This window comes from Aythya marila, assembly GCF_965140915.1.
Source record: "Aythya marila genome assembly, chromosome: 3".
Classification (NCBI taxonomy): Eukaryota; Metazoa; Chordata; class Aves; order Anseriformes; family Anatidae; genus Aythya; species Aythya marila.
Window position 1 is genome coordinate 57,852,588 of NC_139044.1, and position 26,778 is coordinate 57,879,365.

General features: G+C 35.3%; 1 protein-coding gene across 10 annotated transcripts in view; it reads left to right on the plus strand.

Moving 5' to 3' along the window:
* Window positions 1–26,778, plus strand: part of REPS1 (RALBP1 associated Eps domain containing 1) — a 65,504-nt gene that overhangs the window by 25,387 nt on the left and 13,339 nt on the right. For 5 of the 10 annotated variants that reach the window (XM_082755586.1, XM_082755585.1, XM_082755584.1 and 2 more), the window contains exons 4-12: window positions 3,103–3,256; window positions 9,146–9,273; window positions 9,742–9,904; window positions 10,215–10,278; window positions 11,159–11,313; window positions 18,106–18,227; window positions 22,666–22,746; window positions 25,705–25,792; window positions 26,663–26,764. In XM_082755586.1, coding sequence (XP_082611712.1) covers window positions 3,103–3,256; window positions 9,146–9,273; window positions 9,742–9,904; window positions 10,215–10,278; window positions 11,159–11,313; window positions 18,106–18,227; window positions 22,666–22,746; window positions 25,705–25,792; window positions 26,663–26,764 — 1,057 coding nt within the window. The remainder of the gene's footprint in view (window positions 1–3,102; window positions 3,257–9,145; window positions 9,274–9,741; window positions 9,905–10,214; window positions 10,279–11,158; window positions 11,314–18,105; window positions 18,228–22,665; window positions 22,747–25,704; window positions 25,793–26,662; window positions 26,765–26,778) is intronic. The other 5 variants (XM_082755578.1, XM_082755582.1, XM_082755581.1 and 2 more) reach the window with 4 other exon arrangements.

Sequence of the window (26,778 nt, forward strand, 5' to 3'; positions counted from 1 at the left end):
CTTCATTGTCTCTGGAATTCTTTTTAGGAGGCTTTCTTCTGGCCTGAGGTGTGAGATCCAGGAAAAGGTTTATAATCCCATTTGACTCATGTATGCTTGCAATTTCCTTCTGAGGTTGAGATCACTCTGGAGATGCTTTAGCACAGTATTGTTTTGCTTTACACCAGTTTGTTTGACTTACATTCACTATGGTTCTCTTCTTAGAGCCATATATTATAACACCTTTTCTTAATTAGCATGTTTAGTTACTGCTTATCAGCCCCCAAAAGTGCAAGTTCCTTCATAGTGTCGTAGTTTAGTAGTTCCAGTTTAATAAAAATCATGCTTTCTTAACAATTTAGGTTAGGTTGATTTTTGACGTGACTTTTTTTTTTTTTTTTTTAATTAAGATGTATCACACGATTTTTGCCTGTTAACTGTAAGTTTATTTTTGTAATTGGGAAGTATTCTCAGTGGTTTGACGTGACATGAAAATGTTAATTATTTCAACATGCTTTAATTTATATCTGTTTTCTGCAATAAAATAGAGGGAAAATAAATGTATTAATACAGTAGAAGCCAGAATGTTGCAATTACTATCACTTCTATTGAGTTTTGTTTAGATAGAAATTAAAATCTTTAATTGAATTTTTATTAAAGATTTAATTGAATTGCTTTGAAAGTGCTTAAACAATTTTGTAAAATTTTAATAGTAGCTGATTTATTAAATGATACATTAACATAATGATACATATGCAGATGAGTAAATCTGCTCAAGTTCCCAAAGAGATTAGGTGGGTAACTTCTGTTAAAATTGATAAAATTGAAAACCAGGAAGTTGTCAGTGACCTGAGTTGCACAGACTATTGTAGCTGTTACATGTTAGGATTTTGAAGAGCATTCCAGTTAGGTTCTGTACTGTAACACTCTCAGAAAATCTGGTCTTAGATATTTTAGGCTTTCAAAAACAAATTCTTTAACTAATAGATTGGACAGAGGAAAATGAACATCCCTTCTCAACTGCATCATATTCTCCCATAAGCTGAGAGCATTCTGAGAGTGAATGTATGTGGCTGTTGAGGAACAGAGGTGTTCCTCAGGAACATATTACCTCTGTTTAATAAAATTAGAAGTCTGGTGTAAAGTCCATGTGGTCTGTTGTAGGAAGTTTTCACTTTCTCTTAGGCATGAGTATATTAAAATGTGAACTGCTTGTCCACTGTAAAGGCAGGCACCTTGTTGTTTTTCTATTTATAAAGGGTGAGTTAACCTGTATGTAGTTAGTTTCACTAAGCCCTTACTCATTGTGCTTTTCCATGACTGTTTTTGCATCTGAGTCAATGTTCCTATGGTCCTGCCTCTCAGTCTTTTCTGGCCTGTGTCTTCCTTCTTTATGCTTGCATCAAGCTATTAGTACTTCGGCTGAGCCATTTTTTATATAGATATTATAAAATATATATAAAAGGTGTTTATCTGTTTTAAGCTTCTAGTAAGTTAGCTCAATGAATGTGAGGAGAGGCTTGAGAGGGACGGAGATTGCACAGGGGAGAGCACATTCGTGCCTTGCTAAATTGATTTAAAATGTTTTGCGAATGTCTCATAGTGAAGAAGCTGAAGATGTGTCAAATCCTTCTTCCAGAAGCATTTTGACATCAGAATTAGTTGTGTGTTTTTTCTATTTAATAATTTTGGAGTCTGTAAGCTGAAGCTCCAAATTTGTAGGAAATCTGTAAATGTTTAGGATTTCAATAGTCTGCATCAGCAAGTCAGAAACTAATTTTGTCATCATGGCCCTTTAAAACTTTTTTGTTAGGATACGTGTAGTTGTAGTATGCATGACTGAAGAATGCTGGTTTATGGCACTTCCTGATTGACTTAGATTTTTACAGAGGTAATATTGTTAAAAAGCACAATGGCCTTTGCATTTTTTTTGGCAAAGTAGATGATGTTCTGGGAATAATTGTGTGGAAACCTACAGTTTTGGTATGTTAGCTGATAGGAAGCTCCTTTCTGGATATATTCTTGTGGCTTTCAGTTTATTTAGATAGCTGTCTCTGAAACTAACACAAGTTATGGGATAGCACATATTCAGGTGTGCTAGTAAATGCTTGAAAATTTATTTACAGAGGGTGTGTTAGTCTCTGCTGTGTGGGTGAACTGGAAAGGTAAATAAAGACTATACCTTATAATATATTCAGGTGAGAGAGTACCAAACAGATATTTTTGTCTAGTGCTGAGAAAACTTCTGAGATGTCTTAGCTTTGTTCTTACTTTTTAGGGAATTTGGAGCTTAAGCTTTGCCTTCTTGTAGTTGTTTTCACTACTATAGTTTAGCTAGAGCTGGAAGGTATAGCAAACTAATTTAAAAATTAGCAAGGAAATTATTCTATAATATAAATATTTTTTACAATTTAAACATTTTTTCCATCATATCTTACTTCAAAATTGAATTATATGGTAATGTGGTTGTCTTGTGAGAACTTTTCTAAGTTAGAAATTACACTGATTCTATTTTCGTGTCTGTTCGGGGGGGGAAGTAGTACAATATGGTATTAAAGAAAAGCGTGAACCTTAAAATTAAGACAACTGCCTTAGTGTGTATAGCAGAGAAGTATATCATAAACTGCATTACTTTTTTTGGAGAAAAAAATACAATACATTTTTGTATATTTAAAAATAATGGAAATTGTTGACTATATTTTTTTCAGCGTTTAATTCTAATTCATTTCTTTAGAAGAAATTTGGATTGTGAATTGTGATAAAATTTAGGTATGATGATAGGTTGTATAGTAAGTAACTGTTTTGAGACCTGGGTTCAAATATAACTTCTATCACAAGTGAAAGTGAGTCTTGTGAGACTTTCCTTTGAAACGAAGTCATTTAACTTGGCATTGCTATTGTCTTAAGAGCAGATTAAAAATACGGTAGATTTTTGAAATGAACACGTCCAATGCAAGTTGTACAGTACCTGACATCTATTTCCTCATTTTGATAAGTACTAAAACTTTCACTGAGTGTATCTTAACTGTAGTGATGATTGTTTCTAGAAGTAACAGTTTTAGATAGGCTTTTATGTATTTAGTTATGTAGTACAAAACTTAAAAGATTCCTTTGTTTTATTAGGAGTCCACATCTCCAGTTGTTTCACCACAGCAGTCCCCACCAACCTCTCCACATACATGGAGGAAGCACAGCCGCCATCCCAGCGGAGGGAATAATGAACGACCTCTTGCTGGACCTGGGCCTTTTTGGGCTCCATTTAGTGAAGCACAACCAGGTATAAATGTCTTCTGTTATGCTTCAGCTGTAGCACGAAGTTGTGGAATTCGGAAATGAGTAACTGAGTTTAGAGCAATTTATCTTTGTGTTTTCCAATTCTGGAAACTTTGTTGTAGATTCAAACCTTCATGTTGCTGTCAACATTGTGGAATCTGTGACCTTGTATACTGCAGATCCATTTCTCAGCATGATATGGGAAATGCTGAGAGTTTGGAGGGAGGGAGAAGATGAAAGTGGAAAGTTATAATATGAAGCTGACACCTCGTTAATAGGAACCATCAGTATACCCAGAAATGTGGGGACCTCAAGGAAAGAAGCAGATAATGTATTTTGTTTGAATTATTTTTCTGGTAGATGAGATGACTTGTTGGAACAACTAATTATTTTTGCTTCCTTTAAAGTTCACATAAGCATGACTGAAGCTACTGTATCTCAGATGCATCAAAGTAGAATCACTTGTTTTTATGAAGTTTTCATCCTTTTGTGTTTTTCATTTAATGTGAAGACCCTCACTGTTGTATTTCTGTGCTCTGATTTAAAGTGTTATCCCTTAGTATCTCAAATTTGAAAAAGCTCTTTTATTTTCTGATATCTGTTAGAGTTGCATTTGGGAACGGTGCAGTAATTCTAATTCAGATTTCATTTTTGATACTCATAAATAATAGTTGCATTTTGTAGGTTGTGATTTCAGGTTGAACTGTCGTTGGTTGTTTATTTCAGCCTTGATATTCTAATTGATCTTTCAGTTTATCCTTACTCTGTAGTTGTAAGCATCCATAGAGGACCAGGTATTATGTTGTTAGAATTAGTTGAATAAAGAAATAAAACTTATTTTCATGGACATTAAGAAGTGAAATGGGTTTTATGCACAGGTTGATGTCAGTGTTTGGCTGGCACTTAATAGTAAATAATACTCAATTTAGAATCAAAAATAAACATTATTAGTATGTTTGCGCTTTAGTCCAGCCATTTAAGCATACTGTTTGTGATTCTTTTTTTCAGCATTCAGTTCCTTGATACCTCTTCCTTTGCAAAGTTTAGTTGCTTTTATTGCAAGCTTGAAAAAGAAGTTTTGATAGCTTCTTTGCTTTCCTTAAAAACAGTGCTGCAAGCTCATCTTGATTCTGATGTAAAATGTTGCTGAGAAATCGGGTAATTTGTAGCTGCATTATTTCACTAGGACTTGAAGCAGGACTATGCCATTTCACTTGTGATCCAAGAACAGTAAGAACCCAGGTCTCTCTGCTTGTATTTCATAGTATGTGAAATACTGTTTGAGAGTAGTGGTGGGGTTGTCAACTTAAAGCATGTACCCTCAAGTATGAAAATATTTCTAATGGGTCTAATAATAGCATGTTGCACTTAAAAATTGAAGTGTAATTTCTGTTTGAAGAAAGAGGAGGTCAAAGAAATAGTGACCTGTGCGTAGGAAAGACATTCCAGTGCATCATCATATTCCCACAGTGAAGAAAATGAAATAGTACTTTTCTGTATCAAATCAGGTGTACAATAAATTCATAGATAATGACTCAATTGTCATTAATTGACCTTACATATAGTCTTGTATCAGAAGTATCAAGCAGCACTTAGAGCTGCAGTTCTTAATTTCTTGGGGAAGAAAACTGGTTCCTGTCTCAACAGAACAAAAGAATTTGGATTTTACAGTTCTTGCCACCTAGTTTCCCACAAGTTCAGTTACAATAGTGATTCTTCATAAGAAGCTGGAATCTGAGACACTGTCATGACTAGCTCAGTGAGTTTACACAGGTGATCTGAAATCATAAGCTAAGGTTTGTTACCGTCTTTGTTCAAGACTTCTTGTTAAGGTGGGCCCCAGAAGACATAGTTTACTTTAACATCAGGAACAGTTTGGTGACAGACACTGGTCACCTGTGGGAAGTGAAGTTTATGGTTAGTTTAGGTCTCATCCTTAAATGTTAGTCAGTTCTATTAAAACCTGAGCCTACCAAGTCTTCTAGGTGTTTGATTTACATGTGTTAAGGTAAAACTGTTAAAAGTTGTGTTAATGTTCCCAAGCAAAAATGTCTGATTGCTAAACTCCCCCAGCCTTTTCAAGTTTTATTGCTGCGCATGGTGCTATGTGGTGTGGAATCTCTTAGGTTCTTCTGGGTCATCTGCCTGGTTGTATCACCTCCCAGCCTCCTGCACATTCCCCAGTCTATTCACTGAAGGGGGCAGAGAGAAACAGGTTTTGATGCTCTGCAAACGCTGTTCAGTCATAGCTGAAACACTGATGCACTATTGTTCTGGTCACAAATTTAAAACATAGAACCATATTAGCTGCTATAATTGCATCCTAGCCAAACCTGCTACATACAGAAGCAGAATTGAATGTGAGGTAGGACCCTCCTGCTTCTAGAACTACAGAAGAGGAAAAAATTCTGTTACCTTCAGCTCATTTTGCATTCAAGCTTCAGCATCTAGAAGGATGCTGACTCTGAGAAACCTGGGAGAAAACATCCCTTCTGCATGCCCAAATTCAAATGATTGAGTGGCATGCCATGGGACTAGAACTTATTTCTAAGTTTGATCATCTTGTAGTTTGGACTGGAAACAGAGCATTTATGTTGGTAATATCCAAATAATGATTTTAAACTAGTCAGAAAATGTCTTCTGTTCAGTCATAGGGTCTCTGCTAGCTTTCTTTGGCATTACCTGAAAGTTTTATTTCAATGCTTGAGTATGTATGAGAATTTGCAGCCCCAAGCTGTCCTCATTTGTTTTCCTTGTTGGGACTGATTTTGCTACAGCTAGTGAAATCAGCAATCAGGAAACTTTGTGGACAGAAGTGGAGGATGTCTATTGCTTGAATTTACTGAGCTTGTAGGGCACTATATGATCCTTTGTCTCCTACTTAATACTTGAGTAATTACTGATACTTGGCCTTGTTACATGTGTGGTTATTCAGGGAGGGAGGAGCTCTACAGCATTTCATTGTTTTACTCACCTGGTTTTGTTTCTTCACAAATTAGTGGTAAGGAGAGCTAGTTTGCAGAACTACTTGAAATATTAGATCTGAAAAGAAAATCCACATTGACATGTCTTATTGAAAAGTATAAGCTACTTCTTATCTAGATAAACTACAAACATAAGAAACAGTCTAAAGTGAAGGGGTAACTTTTCTCCCATGGGAAATTAGATCACTTTCCAGAAGTTAGCTTGAATACCAACACATTGTTATAGGAGAAGAATATAGAGCAGCCATGGGAATTCAAGCTTTGTCTTCATAGTAAACATTGCATTAAGACTTCTCTAGCTTGTCCTAATCTGATATGTGATAATCAGTGTTAGGCATACACTTGATTCACAGTGCTTTTGATTGCATTCTGTGATAGAAGCACACAGTTTTGAAGTTTTATTTCTTCATTTGCTTTTCAGATCATAAGTACTGACTGTTCTGAGTCTTCCCTATGACTCAGTTTTTGTCAACATTCTCTTCTACATCTGGGTTCCCAGTCTGGTTTTGTAGTTTGAGAAGAAACTGGAGAGTGATTTTTTTTTTTTTCCTAATTAAAGTGCAAAATAAGCGTAGTTTTTGGTGATTGAGAGCTACTGGCTGGTGGTATTTCATGAATGTGTGTATAGTTGTCCACAGTCTAGGTGTCCACATAGGCAGTCTTTTTTTTTTCAGTGTTCTAAAAGACAAGGGATGTCTGTCCCCTAAAAAATCAGCATAGCCAGAACAGCAGAACAAGAGTGTCCCTGGAAGATTTGAACAGGGGTGACAGGACTAATGTGTGTGAAGTACTTGGAAGTTAATACAATTCGGTGCTACTGGTGTCCCCATTTCTATGACAGTACTGCTCTGGAAAAGGTGCAATTCAAAGAGGGGTACAGATTGAACAGTACTAAAACTGTTGGAAGAAATAAAGGTAGGAAGAAACATCCAAGCTTAGTGGTACTAATGTAAGTTGCTGCAGGACAGAGAAAGGGAAAGCAGTTTCATCAAAAGTAAACTTGGAACATGGCATTTTCATAGTAGAGATGGAAAAGGTTTGCCTGAGTCTAGTTTGTTAGCCCTATGCTGAGAGAGAGAGAGCTGGTGGATTTAAACTGAGCTTTCCTGCATGCTTCTTTCTGAAGCTTTAGAGTTAGGCTAGCTACTGAAGAACACTGGAGGCAAAAAGAATGCTCAAACACATTGCCTTTAGTCTCAGGAATTTGGGCTAGTCACTGGAAACTCCAGGTCAAATGGGGAGCGTTCAGAAGTGGAGGCACATTAGGGGACAAGTCAGTTAATAGTGGCTCTTTATCCTGGTAAAGCCAATTAAAAAAAAAAAAAAAAAAAGTGGAGGGGGTTCTATTTCATTATCTTGTTGAAAATCAGAAATAATGAAACCTTTTGATTTTGTATATTCGATTTATTTCTTCCAAAAATCATTTTATATCCTCCTCCTAAAAGTCTCTATTTTTCTTCTTTGTAATGTGAGTTTAAATGTGTCATGTACAATTATGGTTGTTGTACATTGGAGAACAACAAACAAACTGGTTTTAACCTTTTTTTCTCATTACTTTCTTAGAAAAAGGTTGTTTATGGAACTAAAAAGTAATTGCATACCATCAAATATTATTTAGCAACTTTGTATACTGGCAACATTACTGTTACTCTAGGTGTTAGCCCTAAGTGTGTCTCACTGATTTTCAGATTTCCTTTGTGCTTACTGCAGATTGAAAACACTACAGGTAAACAATCTCCAAGAACCTGAAACTGTTTATTAATTTCATAGAATAAATTACCAATATGAAAATGGATCTCTTCTAGCTTCTTCTGGTTTCTCGGTTTCTTGAGAATCAATTTTGGGGTTTTATTGCTTCAATTTGGATCTTAGTGGCAGTTGTGTCATTAACGTACTTCTCGTTTGTGGGTCGTGTGGTGTATTTATAAAAAGTCACAAAAAGTTGGCCTGCCTTTTAAAAGGGAATCTGCTTCTACAGAGGAGACATTCTATTCTCAAATTCTATTTACGTTCTTCTTGAAATAAAGTATTTCAAGAGAAAGCATTTTCTTGTTCAAGAAGAGTAAAGTATTCAGTTCCACAACTGCTGTTTAGATCTAAGGAGTTCAGCATTTCTATTAAGAATTGAGTTGAAGGGAGTCCTGGAATTCTTCTGGCCTTTCAGATGGTTCATTTTCCCTCTTCTCTGAGTTCCTTGCATGCTGAACAGTGGATGGCCAAATCTTTTAAGGTTTGCTTCATCATTGTTTTAATAATAATTGTTTTAATCATTGTTTTAATGGCAGTATTTCAGAAGTAGCTTATAACAAGGCACTGGGTGAATGACAATTACTGTGTTCCAGTTATTTAATACGCTGTGGATGTCATCAGTATGCCTTTTATAAACTGGACTGTTTTTAAGTAGCTGAGTTAATTTTTTAAAAAATTCTAAATTTTATGTGCCAAAAAGTGTGAGATTAAGAGGAATTTCAAAGGCTGTGTATTTGAAAGACAAGCTAAAACCTAAAAAATAAAAGTTTAAAGTAAGTGGCATGCTGAGATCACTTGCCACTTCCAAATAACCGTCCATACAGGAGCTCATTTCAATTAACTTAAAACTATGAGTATTATTCAAGAATTATTAAACGTATAAAACCCAATTTAAAGTTTACACATGTGCAATAAACTTCTTCCTTCTGTATTTTTAGTACAAATTTAAGTTTATCTAATGTAGAAATCTACGGGAGTTGTCAGGAAAGACTCTTATAACCTTGGTGTAATTTGGATTTATTTTTTTTCACCATTCTTGAAGTGGGTGTCTTCCTGGCAGGAGCCTGTGTTTCAGGCTTTTTTCACTGTTTTCCATACCTGTAGTTCTAAGACAGTTTTTCAGGGCTGTGTTCTGAAATAAATGTTTCTTCTACTTTCAGGCTCATCTACTTCTAGTGATCCCATATGGTCTGGCCATTCACCACCACCTCACCAAGAAAATTGGGTCAGTTTTGCAGATACCCCACCAACCAGTGCTCTTTTAGCCATGCATCCTGCTTCTGTCCAGGTGTGACACTTTATTGGTATTTAATTTGCTTCATTCAGATTGTTGCAGTCCTTTTTTCATATTTTTCACTGCAAATGTTTACCATGTAGCTGTGCTGTAGTCTGTTCAGTGCTGTATACCCAGCAGATACTTGTTTAAATTGAGTTGACCTCATTTGGAGTGATTTAACTGGAAGTTACTAATCTTAGAAATGTCAGCAGTTATGGCTTTGAATTATTTGTGCTTAGCTTCTTTGCAAATGTGCCGTGCTTTTTTTTTTTGCTTACATACCTGCAATCATTCCTACCCATGCGTATCCATGTGCAAAAATACCCTGTCACTATCCGGTAGATACAATCTGTTGATAGTTTCTTGTAGTTTCTAAAGAACTGTGAGATTTAACTATGCTTTACTTTTTGAAGGCAAGAAGTTCAGAATTCATAGGAACACTTTAGGTAGATAATACTGAGGAAAAATATTTCATTTCAGGACCAGACAACAGTACGAACTGTAGCATCAGCTACAACAACCAATGAAATTCGTAGGCAATCAAGTAGTTATGATGACCCCTGGAAAATTACTGATGAACAAAGGCAGTATTATGTTAATCAGTTTAAAACCATTCAACCTGATCTAAACGGATTTATACCAGGTAAGTTACTCTTTAAAAAAATATAATTGTGGGTGCAGTAGTTCTGTTACAAAGACTTTGTTGGGTACTCCAGGTTTGCATACCATTTCAAAGAAAGTTCTGCATTTTACTGATAGCTTCCTGGTAAACTGCAGTGTAATTCAAGAAAGGACTTGAAACCCGTTTGCCTTTTTTGCTTCAGTTCTAGAAATAAGTTCTGCTTTTTCCCCAAACCTTTGCCAAGTAGCTTATCTCCTTGATCATAAATCTGAAAATCTTCTAATTATTTAACTTGGTTCAAATATTAAAAATTGTTATTGTAATTTTTCAGGATCTGCAGCTAAAGAATTTTTCACTAAATCAAAACTACCTATTCTTGAACTTTCTCATATTTGGTAAGTGTAATGCGTATTGAGATTGTTTTGAAAGATCACAGCTACCTGGCAATCAGTTACCTAATTTTTTGTTTTCTAGAATGTGTTAAGTAACATTTCACTATTACTCTAGCAAGTTTAGTCTTACGTTTATGCAAATATTACTTCAGTGGGCTTCAATGGGTCTAGCCTGACATTACTAAAAAAGCATTTTTTTAGCTTGTGAAGAAAGTTCAAGCCCTTCAGAGTAAGAAGTACTCTGAGATTTTATATTGTTAAAGTTGTATTTAAATACAAATAATAAATTCCTTAATCCTGTATTTTTTGAGTCTCAGTATGTTTTATTTAAACATACAGATGCAAATATTTTTAAATGCAATTAGTGGTACTTTATAATCAATTCATCTTTGACTCGATGCAGATCTTGTCTTTTATTGTGTTCTAGAATTTATACTGCATCATTGCATTCTATCATTAAATGGCTTACCTTGACAGATTTAGTCTTTCAAACAGTGTAATGATTTCTAACTAATTTTTTCCTATTGAAAAACAAATCATGTTACCTCAGCAGTATCATTTCTAGGCACTTGAAGAAAGTGCTTTAGTATGCCAGAAATCTGAGACCAATAACGTTGTGTAGTACTGTCTCAAATGCAGGGAAAGGAGTAAAAATTAAACCAAATGGAGAGAAATAAGTGGGTTTAAATATTCTAAGAAATGTCACTTGATAAAAGCTCACCTTTTGAAGAATAAAGCACGTAGCACTAATATGGAGTGCTTAATAGGGTAAATAAACTACAGGCTGCGTTCTTTGATCTTCTAAGTAGCACAACAAAAGTTTGTCATTTGGAAATAAACTTAAGAAATTCTGTTATGTTTATACTAAGTTTTCCTTTTTTAGGGAACTCTCGGATTTTGATAAAGACGGTGCACTGACGTTGGATGAGTTCTGTGCTGCATTTCATCTGGTGGTTGCTAGGAAGAATGGATATGATTTGCCAGAAAAGCTACCTGAAAGTTTAATGCCCAAACTGATTGATTTGGAAGACTCAACGGGTAAGACATGTTTCAGCACAAATTTTGGTATTTGCAATTGATGTCATAGGTAAGGTTATATTATATCAGCAGACACTTGTAGGTTTGTAAGTGATCATTTTGCTATACTTGGTGAAAAGTGAATCATTGTGCAATTTTTAGAAATCTTAATCAGTGCTCAGAAGTAATCCAAGTACATATATATTTCTCTACATGGAGATGCTATTTAAACATAGTATACATATGGTCTCATTTGGAAATGCAGCCTGTGTTCTTTATAGGTGACTTAAGGAAAACAAGATTATCACAATATAGATTTACTCATGGTTACCATTGTATTCCAAATTCCCAATCCAAATGTACTTCAAACTTGGTTTCAAATAAATATGCTTTGTTTGCTAAAATTTCTGAAAATAGGGCATGAGTTTCTAAGTATTAAAGGTAAAAAATATTTATTAAAAAATATTCTGAGATTAAGTGATAGGGGTAGGACAGTTAGGTAGTTTAAAAGCACAGGATTAAATAGCGCAGTTATTTTAATTCTACACTTGACTAAACAGCAGAATTTATCCTCTGTTGCCCTCACAACTAATTTTTCTGTGCATAGTCCTTTAAATTTGGTTGCTCCCAGGTAAACCGTTGAATGTATGAGTTCAGCTTGTTAATATTTGTCTAAAACACTTAGAAAGCAAAGTGGAAGCATCACTGAAAAGCAAACTACTATTCCATGTAAATGTGCTATTTAAAAACAGGCTGGTTTTGGCCATCTTTTTTTTTTTATTATTTTAAAACAGATAAATAAAGCTGAATATTTATAGCCTACTTCATAAATACTATACTTGCATTGAATACTGAATCTTTGTAGAACTTGAAATAATTGTGTTAAAATTAACTTCAGATAACTCCTCAGAATTCCATTCTTACCATTCTTGATGGTGAGGCTTTGAACATAGGTAATAAAACTTGTAGCCTTTTTACTTTATTGTTGCTTACAATCTTGTGTTCAGAGGAAAGATGTTTTTAGGTACCATTCACTACTGATGACTTCTATATTTGTGTTGCTTTTTTAAAAATTGAAATCTATTGGCTAGAAAAACAACATTAAGCAGTCTTTACTTTGGAATGTCAGGTTATACTGTAGGTGTTGTACGGGTATCATGGTTTTCTAGAGCTTTTCTTTTTACTAAATATTTCAAAAGGGGGGTCCCTTCCTACTGTGTTTGTCAGATTTCAGAGATTTTTGACCTGGCAATTATTGATGAGTTCTTAAACTAGATAGAGTGGCTCTTGCTTTAATAATTAAACCATGTTCTGTGGGAGTAGCTCAGTTCCTCAGCCTCTCAGCTGCAGTCAGCAGCAACTACAGTGTTCTCAGTATGAGTAAGCACGTTACTATGGAGAAGACTTCCGTAAGAAAAATCTACAATTAATTGGGTGAAGGTCTAGCAAATGCCTAAAAACTATCCACTCTATTTTTGCGTCAAGGTGATTGCCAAGCAACATCTTCATAGGATATGGAATAACAAAAAATATTGCTATATATGTAGAAATATCTACATACATACCTGGTCGGTCCACTACTTTCATTGGCATAGCCAGTTTTGAGAGTTTTGCCATATAACTGAAGTTGTCTGGAAACTTTATATATTGGACATAAACCAAGAAGTTGTATATGTTATTTTACAGGCAGCTTTGTTAAAACTTGTACTTATTTTTATGAAGTACAAAGTAGTCTTTAAATTTGAGGAAAAACTTCTTGTAGGAGTAAAAATGTTTTTCCTCTCTCATATTAAAGGGAAGTTATCTTATTCTGGTGAATATTGAAAGGTTACTATGCTGTATGCTAAAAATAAATAAAATCCAACCGATACTTGATTCTGCTGATGTTTTTAATGGCAACAATGAAAAGAGACTTGCAAACTTCTTAAGTTTTATACAGTTAAGTGTATTTCTTCTATATTTGGGCCACTGGTGTTGGAAATAGCTGATTTTTTCTAGCACTTGACATGGATTTATCACCAGATAAATATTATGGTTAAATATTTTAGGAGAAGTTACTGACTTAGCTGTAACTTCACCTGTAGTTGCAGCAGTTCAAATCCATATTTCTATAACCCATTAATTTATAATTAAAATTTACTAATATATCTAAGTGCAGGTTACTGTGTATATTAAGATGTGTTCACCCTGAGGACTATAAATGAAGTGTAGAAAGATCAACCAGTTAAATTTCTTAATATTTTTTCCCATAAAAAGCTGTATTTCAATAAAAGCTCACTACACAGCCACCTTAGAAATGGGAACTGTAAAGTATGACACTGAAATAGTTTTTTGACTGAATTTTTCATGGGATAACAACTTTCTCAAAGAAAAAAATTGTGTTAGTGATCCTGTTCTGCTGACTGAAGCAACAATACCATACTTTCAGGCAGTTCAAGAAAGTGAATTACTTGATTTTTCCCTTTACTTTCTTTGATACCAGTTTTAAACTTTTTCAGTGCGTTAACAGTACCATTATTTACTTTTTTTTTTTTGTTAGAAACTTTTCCTTCACCTTCCACACTGGAAGCATGGAAGCTTCAGCTCTGCACTTGAAATTTGTTGTATCTTTCCATTTTAATTTTGTGTGGTATAGCACTGCTGCCCTACAGAATTTTGAAAACAATTTTTAAAGGAGGTGGCAATACCCCACACAATATCCTTGTCTCTAAATTGGAGAGACATTCATTTAATGGATGGACTGCTCAGTGGGTAAGGAGTTGGCTGTGTGGTCACACTCAAAAGAGTTGTGATCGATGGCACAGTGTCCAAATGGAGATCAGTAACGAGGGGTGTTCCTCGTTCCTCAGAGGTTGGTGCTAGGACTGGCATTGTTTAACATCTTTGTCAGCAACATGGACAGCAGGATTAAGTGCACCGCAGCAGGTTTGCCAGTGACACCAAGCTGTGTGGTGTGGTCGACACACTGGAGGGACGGGATGCCAGCTGCAGGGCCCTGGACGTGCTTGAGAGGTGGGCCTGTGTGAACCTCATGAGTTTCAACAAAGCCAAGTGCAATGTCCTGCACCTGGGTTAGGGCAATCCCAGGCACAAATACAGGCTGGGCAGAGAATGAATTGAGAGCAGCCCTGAGGAGAAGGACTTGGGGGTGTTGATTGATGAGAAGCTCAACATAGGCTGGCAATGTGGAGTTGCAGCCCAGATAGCCAGCCATACCCCAGGCTGGCTCAAAAGGAGCATGGCGAGCAGGGCAAGGGAGGTGATTCTCCCCCTCTTCTGCTCTTGTGAGGCACCAGCTGGAGTGTGCGTTCAGCTCTGGGGCCCCCAGCACAAGAAGGGCATGGAAGCATTAGAACAAGTCCAGAGGGACTGGAGCACCTCTCCTATGAAGACAGGCTGAGGGAGTTGGGGTCGTTCAGCCTGGAGAAGAGAAGGCTCCAGAGAGACCTTAAAGCAGCCTTTCAGTACCTAAAGGGGGCTACAGAAAAGATGGGGAGGGACTCTTCATCAGGGAGTGTAGTTATAGGACAAGGAGAAATAGCTTTAAGCTAAAAAGAGGGTACGTTTAGTTCAGATATTTGGAAGAAATTCTTTACTCAGAGGGTGGTGAAGCACTAGAACAGGTTGCCCAGAGAAGTTGTGGATGCCCCATCCTTCATAGATCATAGAATGGCTTGGGTTGGAAGTGTTGAAGGCCAGGCTGGATGGGGCTTTGAGCGACCTGGGCTAGTGGGTGGCATCCCTGCCCATGGCGGGGGGGTGGAATTCGATGGTCTTTAAATTCCTTACCAACCCAAAGCGTTCTATGATTCTGTGATCTTTATGCTGATCAGGGAGAGAAATGAGGTGTGTTAAGTTCATAGAATAATGTGGCAATTCTGCAATGCGTTTGAATGGTTTTAGTATTTTGAATTGGATCATAAACTTAAAAGAACCATCTGGATTGCAGTGGCTTCACTTAAGATACAGCATTTTGTTGTGGTATTTGTAAATAGATAATGTCAGCCCTTCAGAATGAGTCAGATGTGTCAACGTAAAAACTAGCTGTAGAAGAAAACTGCAGTGAGGAGAGTATGAAATCAGAAAATTGTGCAGATACTTCTCTCCAAGTCATTAAACATTTATTTCAAGAATTGAGTACTGTTCATAGCATCTGTCTTTGGAATTTATGATCTGCAGCTGAAATGAACACTAGTCTAACATCTATTGTGAAAATTAACATCAATATTTTCCTTTAAACTCAATTTTATCTCTGTTTATAAAAGCCAACAATCCTTTATGAAACTCAGAGAAGATTTTGCTTTTCCATAAATTTGTTTTTTGTTTAGGCTGTTGCAGCAATGGCACTTCTTTTTAAGGAAAATAAAGTTAGATCTTCTGTCGCTGGTATTTTGTCTCTCAGAGATGCCTTCCTCAATAACAGAAAACAGATTGAATTTTTGCAATAATACTTAATTTCTACAGGATGCTTTTAAGGCTAAAAGTGTATTTCATAATTATGTCATTCCTAACTAAAAACATTTGTATTAAAAAGTACAGTTTTTAACAAAATACAGCATGACTTATGAATTTTAACAAAATACAGCATAGTTACGAATTAATTTTGTGCTTCTGGACAATTTTTAATGGAGAATCTGTCATGCTTTGTGTCTCATTAGCTGTACTCAAACTTTTTCAGAAATGTCTTAATTTTTCATGTGGGTATCTGTAAATTCCTTGAATTACAGGTAGCCACGTAGCCTGTCCACAGCAGTTTTCAGCTTTTATTTTTTAACTTTGCATTTAAGATTAGTAGTAGAAATATGTATTTCTAAAATATTACTACTGGTATATGTTGAATTTAGTATATTAATGTTGTGTACAGTGGCCACAATGTCATACTGGCTATTTGCAGACATCATGCTGCCTGTGAAGGTCTTGATAACTTGATATAATGTTTATTGTCAGTTTTTTCCTAAAGCAGATATTAGATGCAGCTTGTATCTTTAATATTTTAAGGCATTTTATTCGGAAGGACAGTCATACAGGTACTGGGCATAATTTTGGAAACAAGTCTCAACTTCGCACCTGGCTGTTTACTCAAAGTGTATAAGATCTTTGAAGTTTTGACAAGTTACTGGTTTTTCTCTGTTTTCTTTTTGTTTAAAGACTGAGGTGTTACTGACATTACGGGCTTAAGATGGGACAATTTTTATTTCTTTCTGGAAGAGTTTTGGATATTGTTATTAGGCTGTGCCTCCTGCTGTCTCCAGCAGTACTTCAGAAATATTGGCTGCTGTTGGTTTTTCAAGGTGTGGTTGGCCACCATTCATTCAAGCATTCCCAGTTTGAATTTTTCTCTGAGCAGCAATTTTACATATTCCCCACCCCCTCCAAACCATGCAACACCATCTGGTGTTGGATTTGTCATGAGCTTCTTCACAATGAAAGACAGCAGACACAATACAGAGTTATAGCAGAAGAGCAGGCTGTAGAGTTTAGTTGCTGAGAAGCCTGAAACCAATCCTTTTTAAATTTTTTTATAGATTATAATTTCTGCATTATTTTCTTTCAAGCAGTCCTTTTAAGTGGTAATTTAAATAGTCTTCTACAGTATTTTACCTCGTTCAGAGTTTTAATTCTCTGGTCTATAGACATTGTTAGTTTGTATAGCTACTTATCAGTCACTTTTTCCACCTGTTCTTGCTACGTTATACATTTGTAAACTGAACTTCAGTTGTTGGAAGCTTTCAAGGCATTACTTGTAGTCTGTGTAGCAAATTAGCTGACACTAAGCAGGATTTCATTGTGTCATGCAGGATGTCTAATCTGCTGTTTACATTTAGGTTACCCAATTCCTTTATAGTTAGAAAAGAACAAAAGAGTGCTGCGTCATGAAAACTGGTACAACGCTGGAGGACGATGCTTTCTGCAAGGGATTCTACCTGCTGAAAGCCCAGGGAAAATTGTAATTACAGTAACAATGTACAGTTGCAATGTGACAGCTGCTAGACTGGTTCAGTTTGCAAGATGAAATGAATGGAAACATCATTCTTTTCGTTAAGAAGCTTAAAACTTAAATCCTCTTTGCAGAATGGTCTTTTAAGGGAGTGGTTTACTTCATCTGTTCTCATATTTTTTGTTTGCATTGATACACCATTTTTACTTTATCTTATATAAGGGCGTATTTTATTCTGTAAGATAACTTGCTAGTGCTGGGTTTTAGCTAATAAACACAAGTGTAAAGTTATCATCCTGTAAGTAATTATATTTACCTGTACATATAATCGAGATTTGAAAGTGCTATTTAAAACCTGAAGTACAGGGAAGCCAGTAAGATTTGGAATAACGTTCAAAGTCTGATTTTTCAGGAAGATCCTCTAAAGAAGGGTAGCACCTGATGGTACATGTGATTTGACTGTTTTGTCTGTTGCTAGGTATTTACTTGGAATAATCTGATCAGGAGGTGTAGGGACAGGAAAAGAATAATGGCTTTACACTAAAAGCAGGTAGATTTATATTAGATATTCAGAAAAAATAAAATCTTTACTCAGCGGGTGCTGGGGCACTGGCACAGGCTGCCCAGAGAAGCTGTGGATGCCCCATCCCTGGAAGCGTTCAGGGCCAGGCTGGATGGGGCTTGGAGCAACCTGGTCTAGCAGACCATGGCAGGGGGGTTGGAGCTATATGATATTTAAGGTCCCTTCTAATCCAAACAGTTCTCTTAAAAGTTTAAATAAGGGATACTTAGCACTTGAGATGTGAACAGCTTTTTTTGAAAACAAACTGAATGCCGTACATGATTTTGGTTTATAGTCATTTCTTTCATTTCAGAAGTTGGGGAACAGACCGGTGAGGTAGGTTATTCCAGCTCTCCAGCAGAAGCACCTCCAAGCAAGTCTCCATCAATGCCATCCCTAAACCAGACCTGGCCAGAATTGAATCAGAGCAGTGAGGTTAGCATTTCTATCTAAGAGTTGTTTCATTGCCACCCACCATCAATAGCTAAACTGTATGCATACATAATTCATAAGTGTATCATTGATTGCAAGTTGTGAATGTATTGAAAGAAACTTCAGCAGAACAATAGATAAAAAATCAGTGAAAGATTCCACACATTGAATTGTAAAAATGTTTAATTTTTGTCTTATTGTGACATGAGCTAGTGTTTAAAATGCTGTCAATAATATTAATTAAGCTTTATTTTCATCACTAAATGATCTCATGTCATACCTATTGGAGAGATTTAATTCATTTTTTATTTCTCAGTGTTTCAGTATTTTGTGACTGAAGGCTTTTACAGCCAAAGCTTTTGCAAAACTTCAAAATAAATCTCAAAATAAATTTCTGGTGTATCTGGACATTGAGATTATCTCTGGAGGTAATTTTACCACAGAATATAAAATGCTTCACAAGTAATATAGAGAAATTATAGCTCTGGGATTACATCAAAAACAAAGTTGGATCTCAAGACAGTCACTGGTAAATTTCTTTAAATTTTTGCTGTTTTGTGCTGCAGGTATTCACTTGGTCATTGTTTGCTGTCTGTATTTACTGTATAGGATTGCTTATGTAGTAGGTTGTATTTTGTCAGCATTTGGAGCTGAGGTTACCAAAAGGGATTTATTTACAAATTGTCCATTGTTTATAAAGTCTGTAAGAGTTTAACTCCTAGAGCTTCTTACTGCTTTGTTTTAACCTGTTTGGTCTGTGTGATTTAATCAGAACAAGCCATTTTTTTTATTCTGAGAGATTTCAGAGACTCAGTTGATTTCCTGACTGCAACCATACTACAAAGATGGTGTAGGCTTATTTTTCATTATAAGAGAAAAAAGTATTGAAGTTACTTTAACAATGAGACTCTCAAGAGGATTCTAAAACTTTTAAACATCTAAGATAGTTCTATCAGTAGCTGAGTATCTTGCCTCTTACTAAAAGAGCTTTTTGTAGCTCCTTTCTTACTTAACTTTCTTACTTAAAATTCAAGTGACTAGAAGATTCTTGGTAAAAGTTTTAGAGGAACCAAAGCAATCAGTATGAAATGGAAAATACATTATTTTTTTAGGATTAAAGGTTAAGAGCAGAGGAAATTTCATCTCTAGGGGGAAGAGATCTGGTAAGAGTCCGCCCTTCTTTTCAAGGGCAATGCAAACCTCACAGTAGTACCCTTAAATAAAAAATGTGTGAAGTAGTGAATCTGAGTTCTGTTTGACAGAGTAGCTCTTAGATTGCTGGTAGAAAGTAAGTTTTAAGAGGTAGGCAAGCAGATACTCGGTTATTGCTAAAATATTGTAAATGCTTTGCAAATGTATTAAAATTTGCATTGGTATGTTCCCACATGCTTATGATAAAGATTAATTAAGTTATATTGGTAAGCTGCATTGTAGTTGAACAAATTCTTTTAGGACCCAATGCAACTCAAATCAACTGAATATAGGATAATTACACTGGTGGAGCAAAGTTAATTTTAACTTGCAATCAGCCAAGACCTTCTTTTACAAAACTGACTTTATATATCCAGCTAGAGACTGTGATACTTTCTCCTGAAAATCAAATCAGACTTTAAGAGCTTTGGAAAAGTTCTCTGACTAAATATACTACCAAACATTAACTATACTAAAATAAGAGTTAAACATTAAGTGCTGAGTTCTTGATCTAACATAATGGAACTTCTGATTCTTCAGCTGTACGCTGTGCATGCTTGCTCCTCAGCATTTTCTCTCCAGCTTGAGTTAGGTCAAAGTCCTCAAGGTTTTAGTGCTGTGAAAAAATTTCTGGTATTACTGCAGGCACCAGTCTAACTGTTGACTCTTGTAGTTGTCATCAACAAATGAGTTGTTTGAAAAAGCTATGCAGCTTTGGATCAACTGCCATTCCAGGCAGTTTGCATCCCAGTTACTTTAAAAAACATTGGTTACTCTTTTATTTTTTTCTAGCTCGCAGTTGAATTTTAGACTCCAGTTGTCAGGTTCAGTTAGTGTAAGCTCACAGAGTATATGGAACAAGTTGTCACCTTCAAACTACAAAATAAAGGAACACCATAAAAATCTACCTGGATACTCCGTGCTTCACATTTTCATCTCTATTCACATTCTCATCTCTACAATCCACTGATCACTTCTTTCTCGTTTCAGACATCTTTTCCATCCAATTTCAATGTTGAGCATTTAGTCCTGAGAGCTTAAAAAATTGAAAAGCCTATTAAATTTTTGTTGAAAGCAGTCTAGTGTCATATTAGCTTTGACACAGATACAGAGAGTTGCTTTTGAGTTCATGACTGTTTCAGATATTTAGATAGTTCTAGTAATAGTTCAGGTTGTTGAATTGTAGCTTTTAGTAAATATTTTGAAAGTATTTGTAAGACTTATACAAGTCTTAAAGACAGGTATTTTAGATTCAGCTAGTGGAAGATTTATCCTAGATAGTTATTTGTATTGTGGGCACTCTTAAATCTCTCACAGTTAGGTACAGTCCAGTAGACGTGAAATATATGTAACTTGTTATTAACCAGGGAGTTAACAGTAACTAGCTTCTGGCTCCATCTCAAGATGAAGCATGAATAGCATGTTCCCTGGTTTAGTCAGGTGTTGATACTCATTTATCTGTGCCCAGCTATGGACCCTGAGGACAAGTAATAAATGCCCTGCAGTGTGTTTTTGGATGACTGGAATAAGATGTAAATTCAGGATTCATCTCTTAAATATATAAAAAAAATATATATTCATGTGTTTATTTAGTTGTAATGTATATGCTGTATGCCTTTATGAAAGTGTTGAAAAATTGAGAAACGAGATTTCTGTAATTAAACAGTCTGTTTGCCAGTGTAGCCAGTAATGTTGAAGCCACTAGCCAAGTAAAGTTTAAAGGGTAGTGGTAGTTTTAAAATAAAAATAAACTGCGTATTTCGTGAAAATGAGCAGCCGTGTAAAGGCAAGAGGCCAAATCAGGGAAAAGGCTGGCAGAATTTGGCTGTTAAATTTTTCACCTAGTAAAATTTGACTAAACACATCTGTGTAGCTCCATACTACTTGCAGTGGTGCTTCTTCACAGAGGGGTGGAGTGCCACTGAGTAAGTTGACTCCTACAATAAGCAAGATGGAACATTTAGGAAGGGAAAGCTCTACATCCTCCCTAAAAAGGTGTAGTTTTGGATTAAAAAAAAAAAAAAAAGCTGAATGACATCCCATGTGTCTTTGCCTTTGTTGGCAAGTCTGGAATGAGAAGTAAGGCCCTGTCTCTGCAAGGTATCACACATGAAGGCTCTTATAAATTCAGTGGGTCTTTTCCAGACTTTATTTAATTAACTTCAGCTGACTGAAAACAGCTCTTTAGGAATTTCCATAAAGAGCTATTTCTGAAATACTGTTTTGGACTAGTTTTATATACAGGCTATTAATTTAATATCTCTTCATGTAGAGGAGTGCATGAGATGGGGTTGACTAACACCATATACCATGTCCTGTATCATCTGGAAACATTCACATTGATTTGTCTCTAGAGCTGGGACAAGAGTATTAATTTATTTTCATGACTATACTAACATTTTTGTCATTCTGAGTGCTAAAAATCTTGTTTGAAAATAGGCTAATACGTTATTTTACCAAGATATAACAAGTTCAGCATTCCTGTTGTGATTTGACATCTAGTTTTCTGGATCACATTAACTTTATGTACTTTGGTACTTCATTGATCCAGTTGTATTTTGATTTACTAAGCATGAGGACTCGTGACAACTGTATATTGATAAAGCATGCCTATATCTTGTAAAACTGTTCAGAGATTGACTTATTTGCTTTTAACAATCAACAGTATGTTTGAATTTAATTCTTTGCCTTGACAGTGATCTAGATTTGTAAAAATACTCTTACAGAATAGAATCACTTCTCAGGGGTTGCACTGGCAAGCTGAACTGGTGTGATTGGAGTACTCTGCTCAGCATTCATTTATCTGAGACTTTGTAAGAAAATCAGTGCTTACTAAATACATTTGACACTGGGCAACTACAAAGCTGAGGAACCTTTCTGTAGATTTTATAATCACAAACAGGTGGCACTGATTGAATCTCTACAGTATTTGGCTAACCAGTTTTTTTAACTTGCATGACTTTCACTGGCAAACTCCAACATAATTTCCGAATTGACTGTGCACCTGTATCTTCATTACGAAATGTAAAAAGATTAATAATCTGACAATAAACTTGGTTGCACAACAATATCAGACTGAAATAGAAAGATTTTTTTTTTTATGTATTAGTGTGGTTTCTAAGTCAAGTACTGCCCAGTGCAAATACAGTACTTCCCAGTGCAACATCCGAACTACTATGCTAAGTCCTCCTCAGTGATCTTTTACTCCCATCTTTCTCATCATGCTGACTTCTCTCCTCTGTCTGTTCAGCAGTGGGAGACATTTAGCGAACGCTCTTCAAGCTCACAAACTCTGACCCAATTTGATTCTAACATTGCACCAGCTGATCCTGTAAGTCAATCACTTAGCTTGCTTGTTTGAAATTAATTTTATTAACACTGAATTTCCATTCATTGTATATAGCTGTTATGCATGATTCCATGAACTGCTTTTTTGGGAATGGTGGCAGGCTTATTAATTATTTTTGCTGATTTTTGGGAAAGAAGTTTTCTGGTACTGCTTAAGATTAATATCTGAGTGCAGTGAATGTTAATTTTCTTTGTATAGATGGAATACAATACTGCTATCAAAACCTGTAGTAGACAAAGCATTTAATATATTTTGAAAATGAGTTGACTCAAGGGCCACTCTCAGTGATAAATTAGTCCCCGTTTCAGATTCTGTCTTCAGTACCTCTTTGAAGCTGCAGATCTTTATTTGCACAAAATCTTAGGAGCTAATAATGCCAACTTAACTGAAAACGCTATCAGGCTTTAATGGAAGTAATATTTCATACTCCTAATGTTTTCAGTGACTTGGTTATTAATTGGGCTTTTAGTATTTCTCCAGCAAAAGCTGTGCTGTTTTAATTTTACTTAGCAAGGAGTGCCCTGAATGATGATGTACTTCCATATCTTGTCCAGCTTTGGAGCCAGAAATCTACTACGTTGTTTCATGTTCTGCTGGTTTTAAACTTCAGGACATATAACACGGAAGTGATTCTGAAGTGCATTAAAATTACTTTAGAATTTAGCTGCTACTTTTCCTACTGCTTTTCTTACATATTCAATTACCCCTATGTCACTGTCCACTGTCATTTATTATATAGCAAAATCTAATAGGTGCACATAATAGGCATTTAACTGCTTTTAATATTAAACACACCCCTTCTGAAAAGATAATATTTACAAAAATTGCATATATATGCAAGTATAGTACATACACACAAATATATACTTCTTATTAGTACTCCAGTCTGAGACATCACTGATATTTATGTGCAAATAGCATTTCTAGATGCTGGAAGCTAGAACTCAAACTGCACTGTCTCCAGTGTGCAGAATTGCCTGGAATACTTAAATTAAAATGTCACTTAGTTAAAAAAGCAGCCTCTTTTCATCTCCAAGATAGACCTTTTAGGGTTAAATGTGCTATATTTTTTAAATTGTTTTTGAAATCAGTTAGTGGTTGTTTCTCTTTGTATATAGGTACTTAACAATGTAGAGCAATTGCTGTCTTGTTTCCACAACAAGGTAGTAATATATTCCTGCACATAATTATTAAATGACAGAAATTTGAATTTCAAAATTTTCCCATGTGCAGTTAACTTTAAAAGTGGAATTGTGATGTGTGGAAACCTCATATCTAGCCATATACTTGTGTGTGTGCGTATACATGTGTACATAAATATAAATTCAATGGAAATTTATACTGGTTAATGCCTTTGTTTGTACTCAATTCTTGTAGTTGAGAGCGTTTTTAAAGAACAGCAAGCATCTTTGATGCTTGGTAACTGTGTCTTCTTACAGTAAGCAGAAATGAGAGCAAATTTTCACTAACAGCATTCAGGCTTCTTATTTTAACGGTTTCAGCAGTGGTGCAGTGATTTTTTTTCAACTACTGATGCTCTCCCAAGGGAGAGAAGTAGCTTTCTTGAGTATTTATTAATAATGATCTAAAGAGTAAGTTCATAGACCAATTATTTTTTCTTACAATTGGAAAAGCAGCTTCATTGGAGAAAAAAGATGAATAGAAAACGTTTTTAAAAACACATTCATCTCCTGGTATATTAACATAATGGCCCTATTATAAGGGAAAGTTGGTAGCATGTTAAGTTGCTTTCTGTAAAATTAGATTATTGATCTTTATTAGTACTTTACGTATAAATCCATTTAATCAAGACAAATTATTTTTGTAGTAGCTGCACATTAAAGCAGAGGGCTGAAGTAACTGCAGCAAGTGATTTTTGCATGATAATCGCGCTACAGGGGAGAAAAATGCAATATATCTTAATGTATTCCTAGAAGCCTCATGTGACAAGTGTTTGAGCTATATCTAAAAATGTGGTCTTAAAAGTTTATATTTGTGTCGAGTAGCGCAAATCAGTTTAAACAGTTCTACAAATGAATAATGTAAATGTACTATTCTTGGTGAAAGTAATCTACTTGACCAGTCAAAACCAGATTAAGCACCTGATACCACAGCAATTTTGAAACTTGATGTCTTTTCTAGGGACAGAATATAATCTATTTTTTTATGCTGTCATTGTTCCCTCCATTCATGTATTCTGAATAGAGATGACAGTAAAAATCTCACATGAGTATGACTATCTTAAGTTGTGGACAAAACAAAATTTCTGAGATATTTAAAGCTATCTGCACTTAGTTTAGTATCCTATCCAAGTGAAAAAGGCTGTCTATAAATTACACTAAAATGGAGTCACTAGTCTGGATAGCAAAGAAGATGCTGAAGTGTGAAGTCAACATCTATCTAAAGATACATTCTGTTGGGCTTAGTATACTAAAATTTCAAAGATTTTTACCACTTTAAAGAAGACTGAAACTATTTGTCTTAAAATACTACAAAGTACTTATTTTACTGGGAATTAGTCATACCATATTAAAGGGAAGTAATTTTCTGAGGCATCATAAATAAAGCTTAGGAGTAGGGTTTTCAAGGTTTTTTTTTTTTTTTTTTTTTTTTTTTTTTGAAGATGCACTTGATGAACAGATTTCAGTATGCCAAAAATTATGGAAAGCTGTCAAAATTGGGGTCCTATTTACAATAGTCATGGTTATCTAGCAAAACATTTTGAATGTGCTTTAAGTAGAATGTTAGGTTACAGTTTATAAATGGTTAAAGGAACTTCAGCTCATACAGCTTTGGTTTTATAGGTATGTTAAATTCCCTAGAACTGTGTAAAATTAGACTTCAGGATTTTTGTTTAGAAATGACTTCTCACATGGTGTCGGACTCTTAAGGAAACAATGTAAAACTAGGTTAACACCACTTACTCCATCTACTCCACAGGATACTGCAATTGTGCACCCAGTTCCCATAAGAATGACTCCAAGCAAAATCCACATGCAGGAAATGGAGCTCAAAAGAACTGGAAGTGGTATGATGTTTTCCCTTGCTAATCAGGAAAGTGTTGTACACTTAGAGTTGTTTGCTTCCTTAAATATCCTGACTTATTTTTTTCTACTTGAAAATATCTTGAGTTGTAACCAGCATAACAATTCATAAAAATTTCTGAGTTAGGAATTTGAGTATTGTTCAGATAGATGCAGAGTTTGAATTAGCCATTTGCTACAGTGAGGATTTCACCATCTGTAGAAGACTATTGCTTGGAGTAATAAAGAAGCATTATGGTATATGTTTGATTTGGGCCTCAAGAATGTATAGGTTTCCTTATTAAACTCTGGAGGTGGCTGTGAAGATGGGGAACATAGCCTGCTTTGGTAAATCCTGTATTTAACAGGAAATTGAGCTTTGAAGAGACAACTTACACTGCTGTGGTCAAAAATACTGTTTATTCTTTTGAAACCTAATAGCATTTGAAAGTTATCTGTAAACCTACTTTATACTCTGGTCAAGAATAAACAAGGTTGTCTGATAATTTTCCCTGAACAATGGAGTCCACAGTCTCAATTTGTAGACACATACTAATGTCAGTATTTCCTAAAGTAATGTACAGCATTCAGCATATGAGAATAGAGAACTATTCTCAACATGCTTCTTTTAATATTTCCTTAGCCTTGTAAATAGATCAAGATTCACAACTCTCAATCCTGAGAAATGCACACAAAGTGTAAATTTCAAAGTTAACGCTTCTGATGTCTCAATTATTTTAAAGTACAACAGTTTTAGTCTTCAGTATAGCACTTCAGATAAGGGCACAGAAAGCTACTGTGAAGCTTTAACCTCACAAGTAAAACTAGTTTGATTATATCTGTTTATTTAGACTGATTTTTTTTTTTCTGTCCAGATCATACTAACCCTACTAGCCCACTACTTGTGAAACCACCTGATCTCCCGGAAGAAAACAAAATGAGTTCATCTGTAAAATACACACCTGGAAATACAGTTAGTAAGTATCAAATA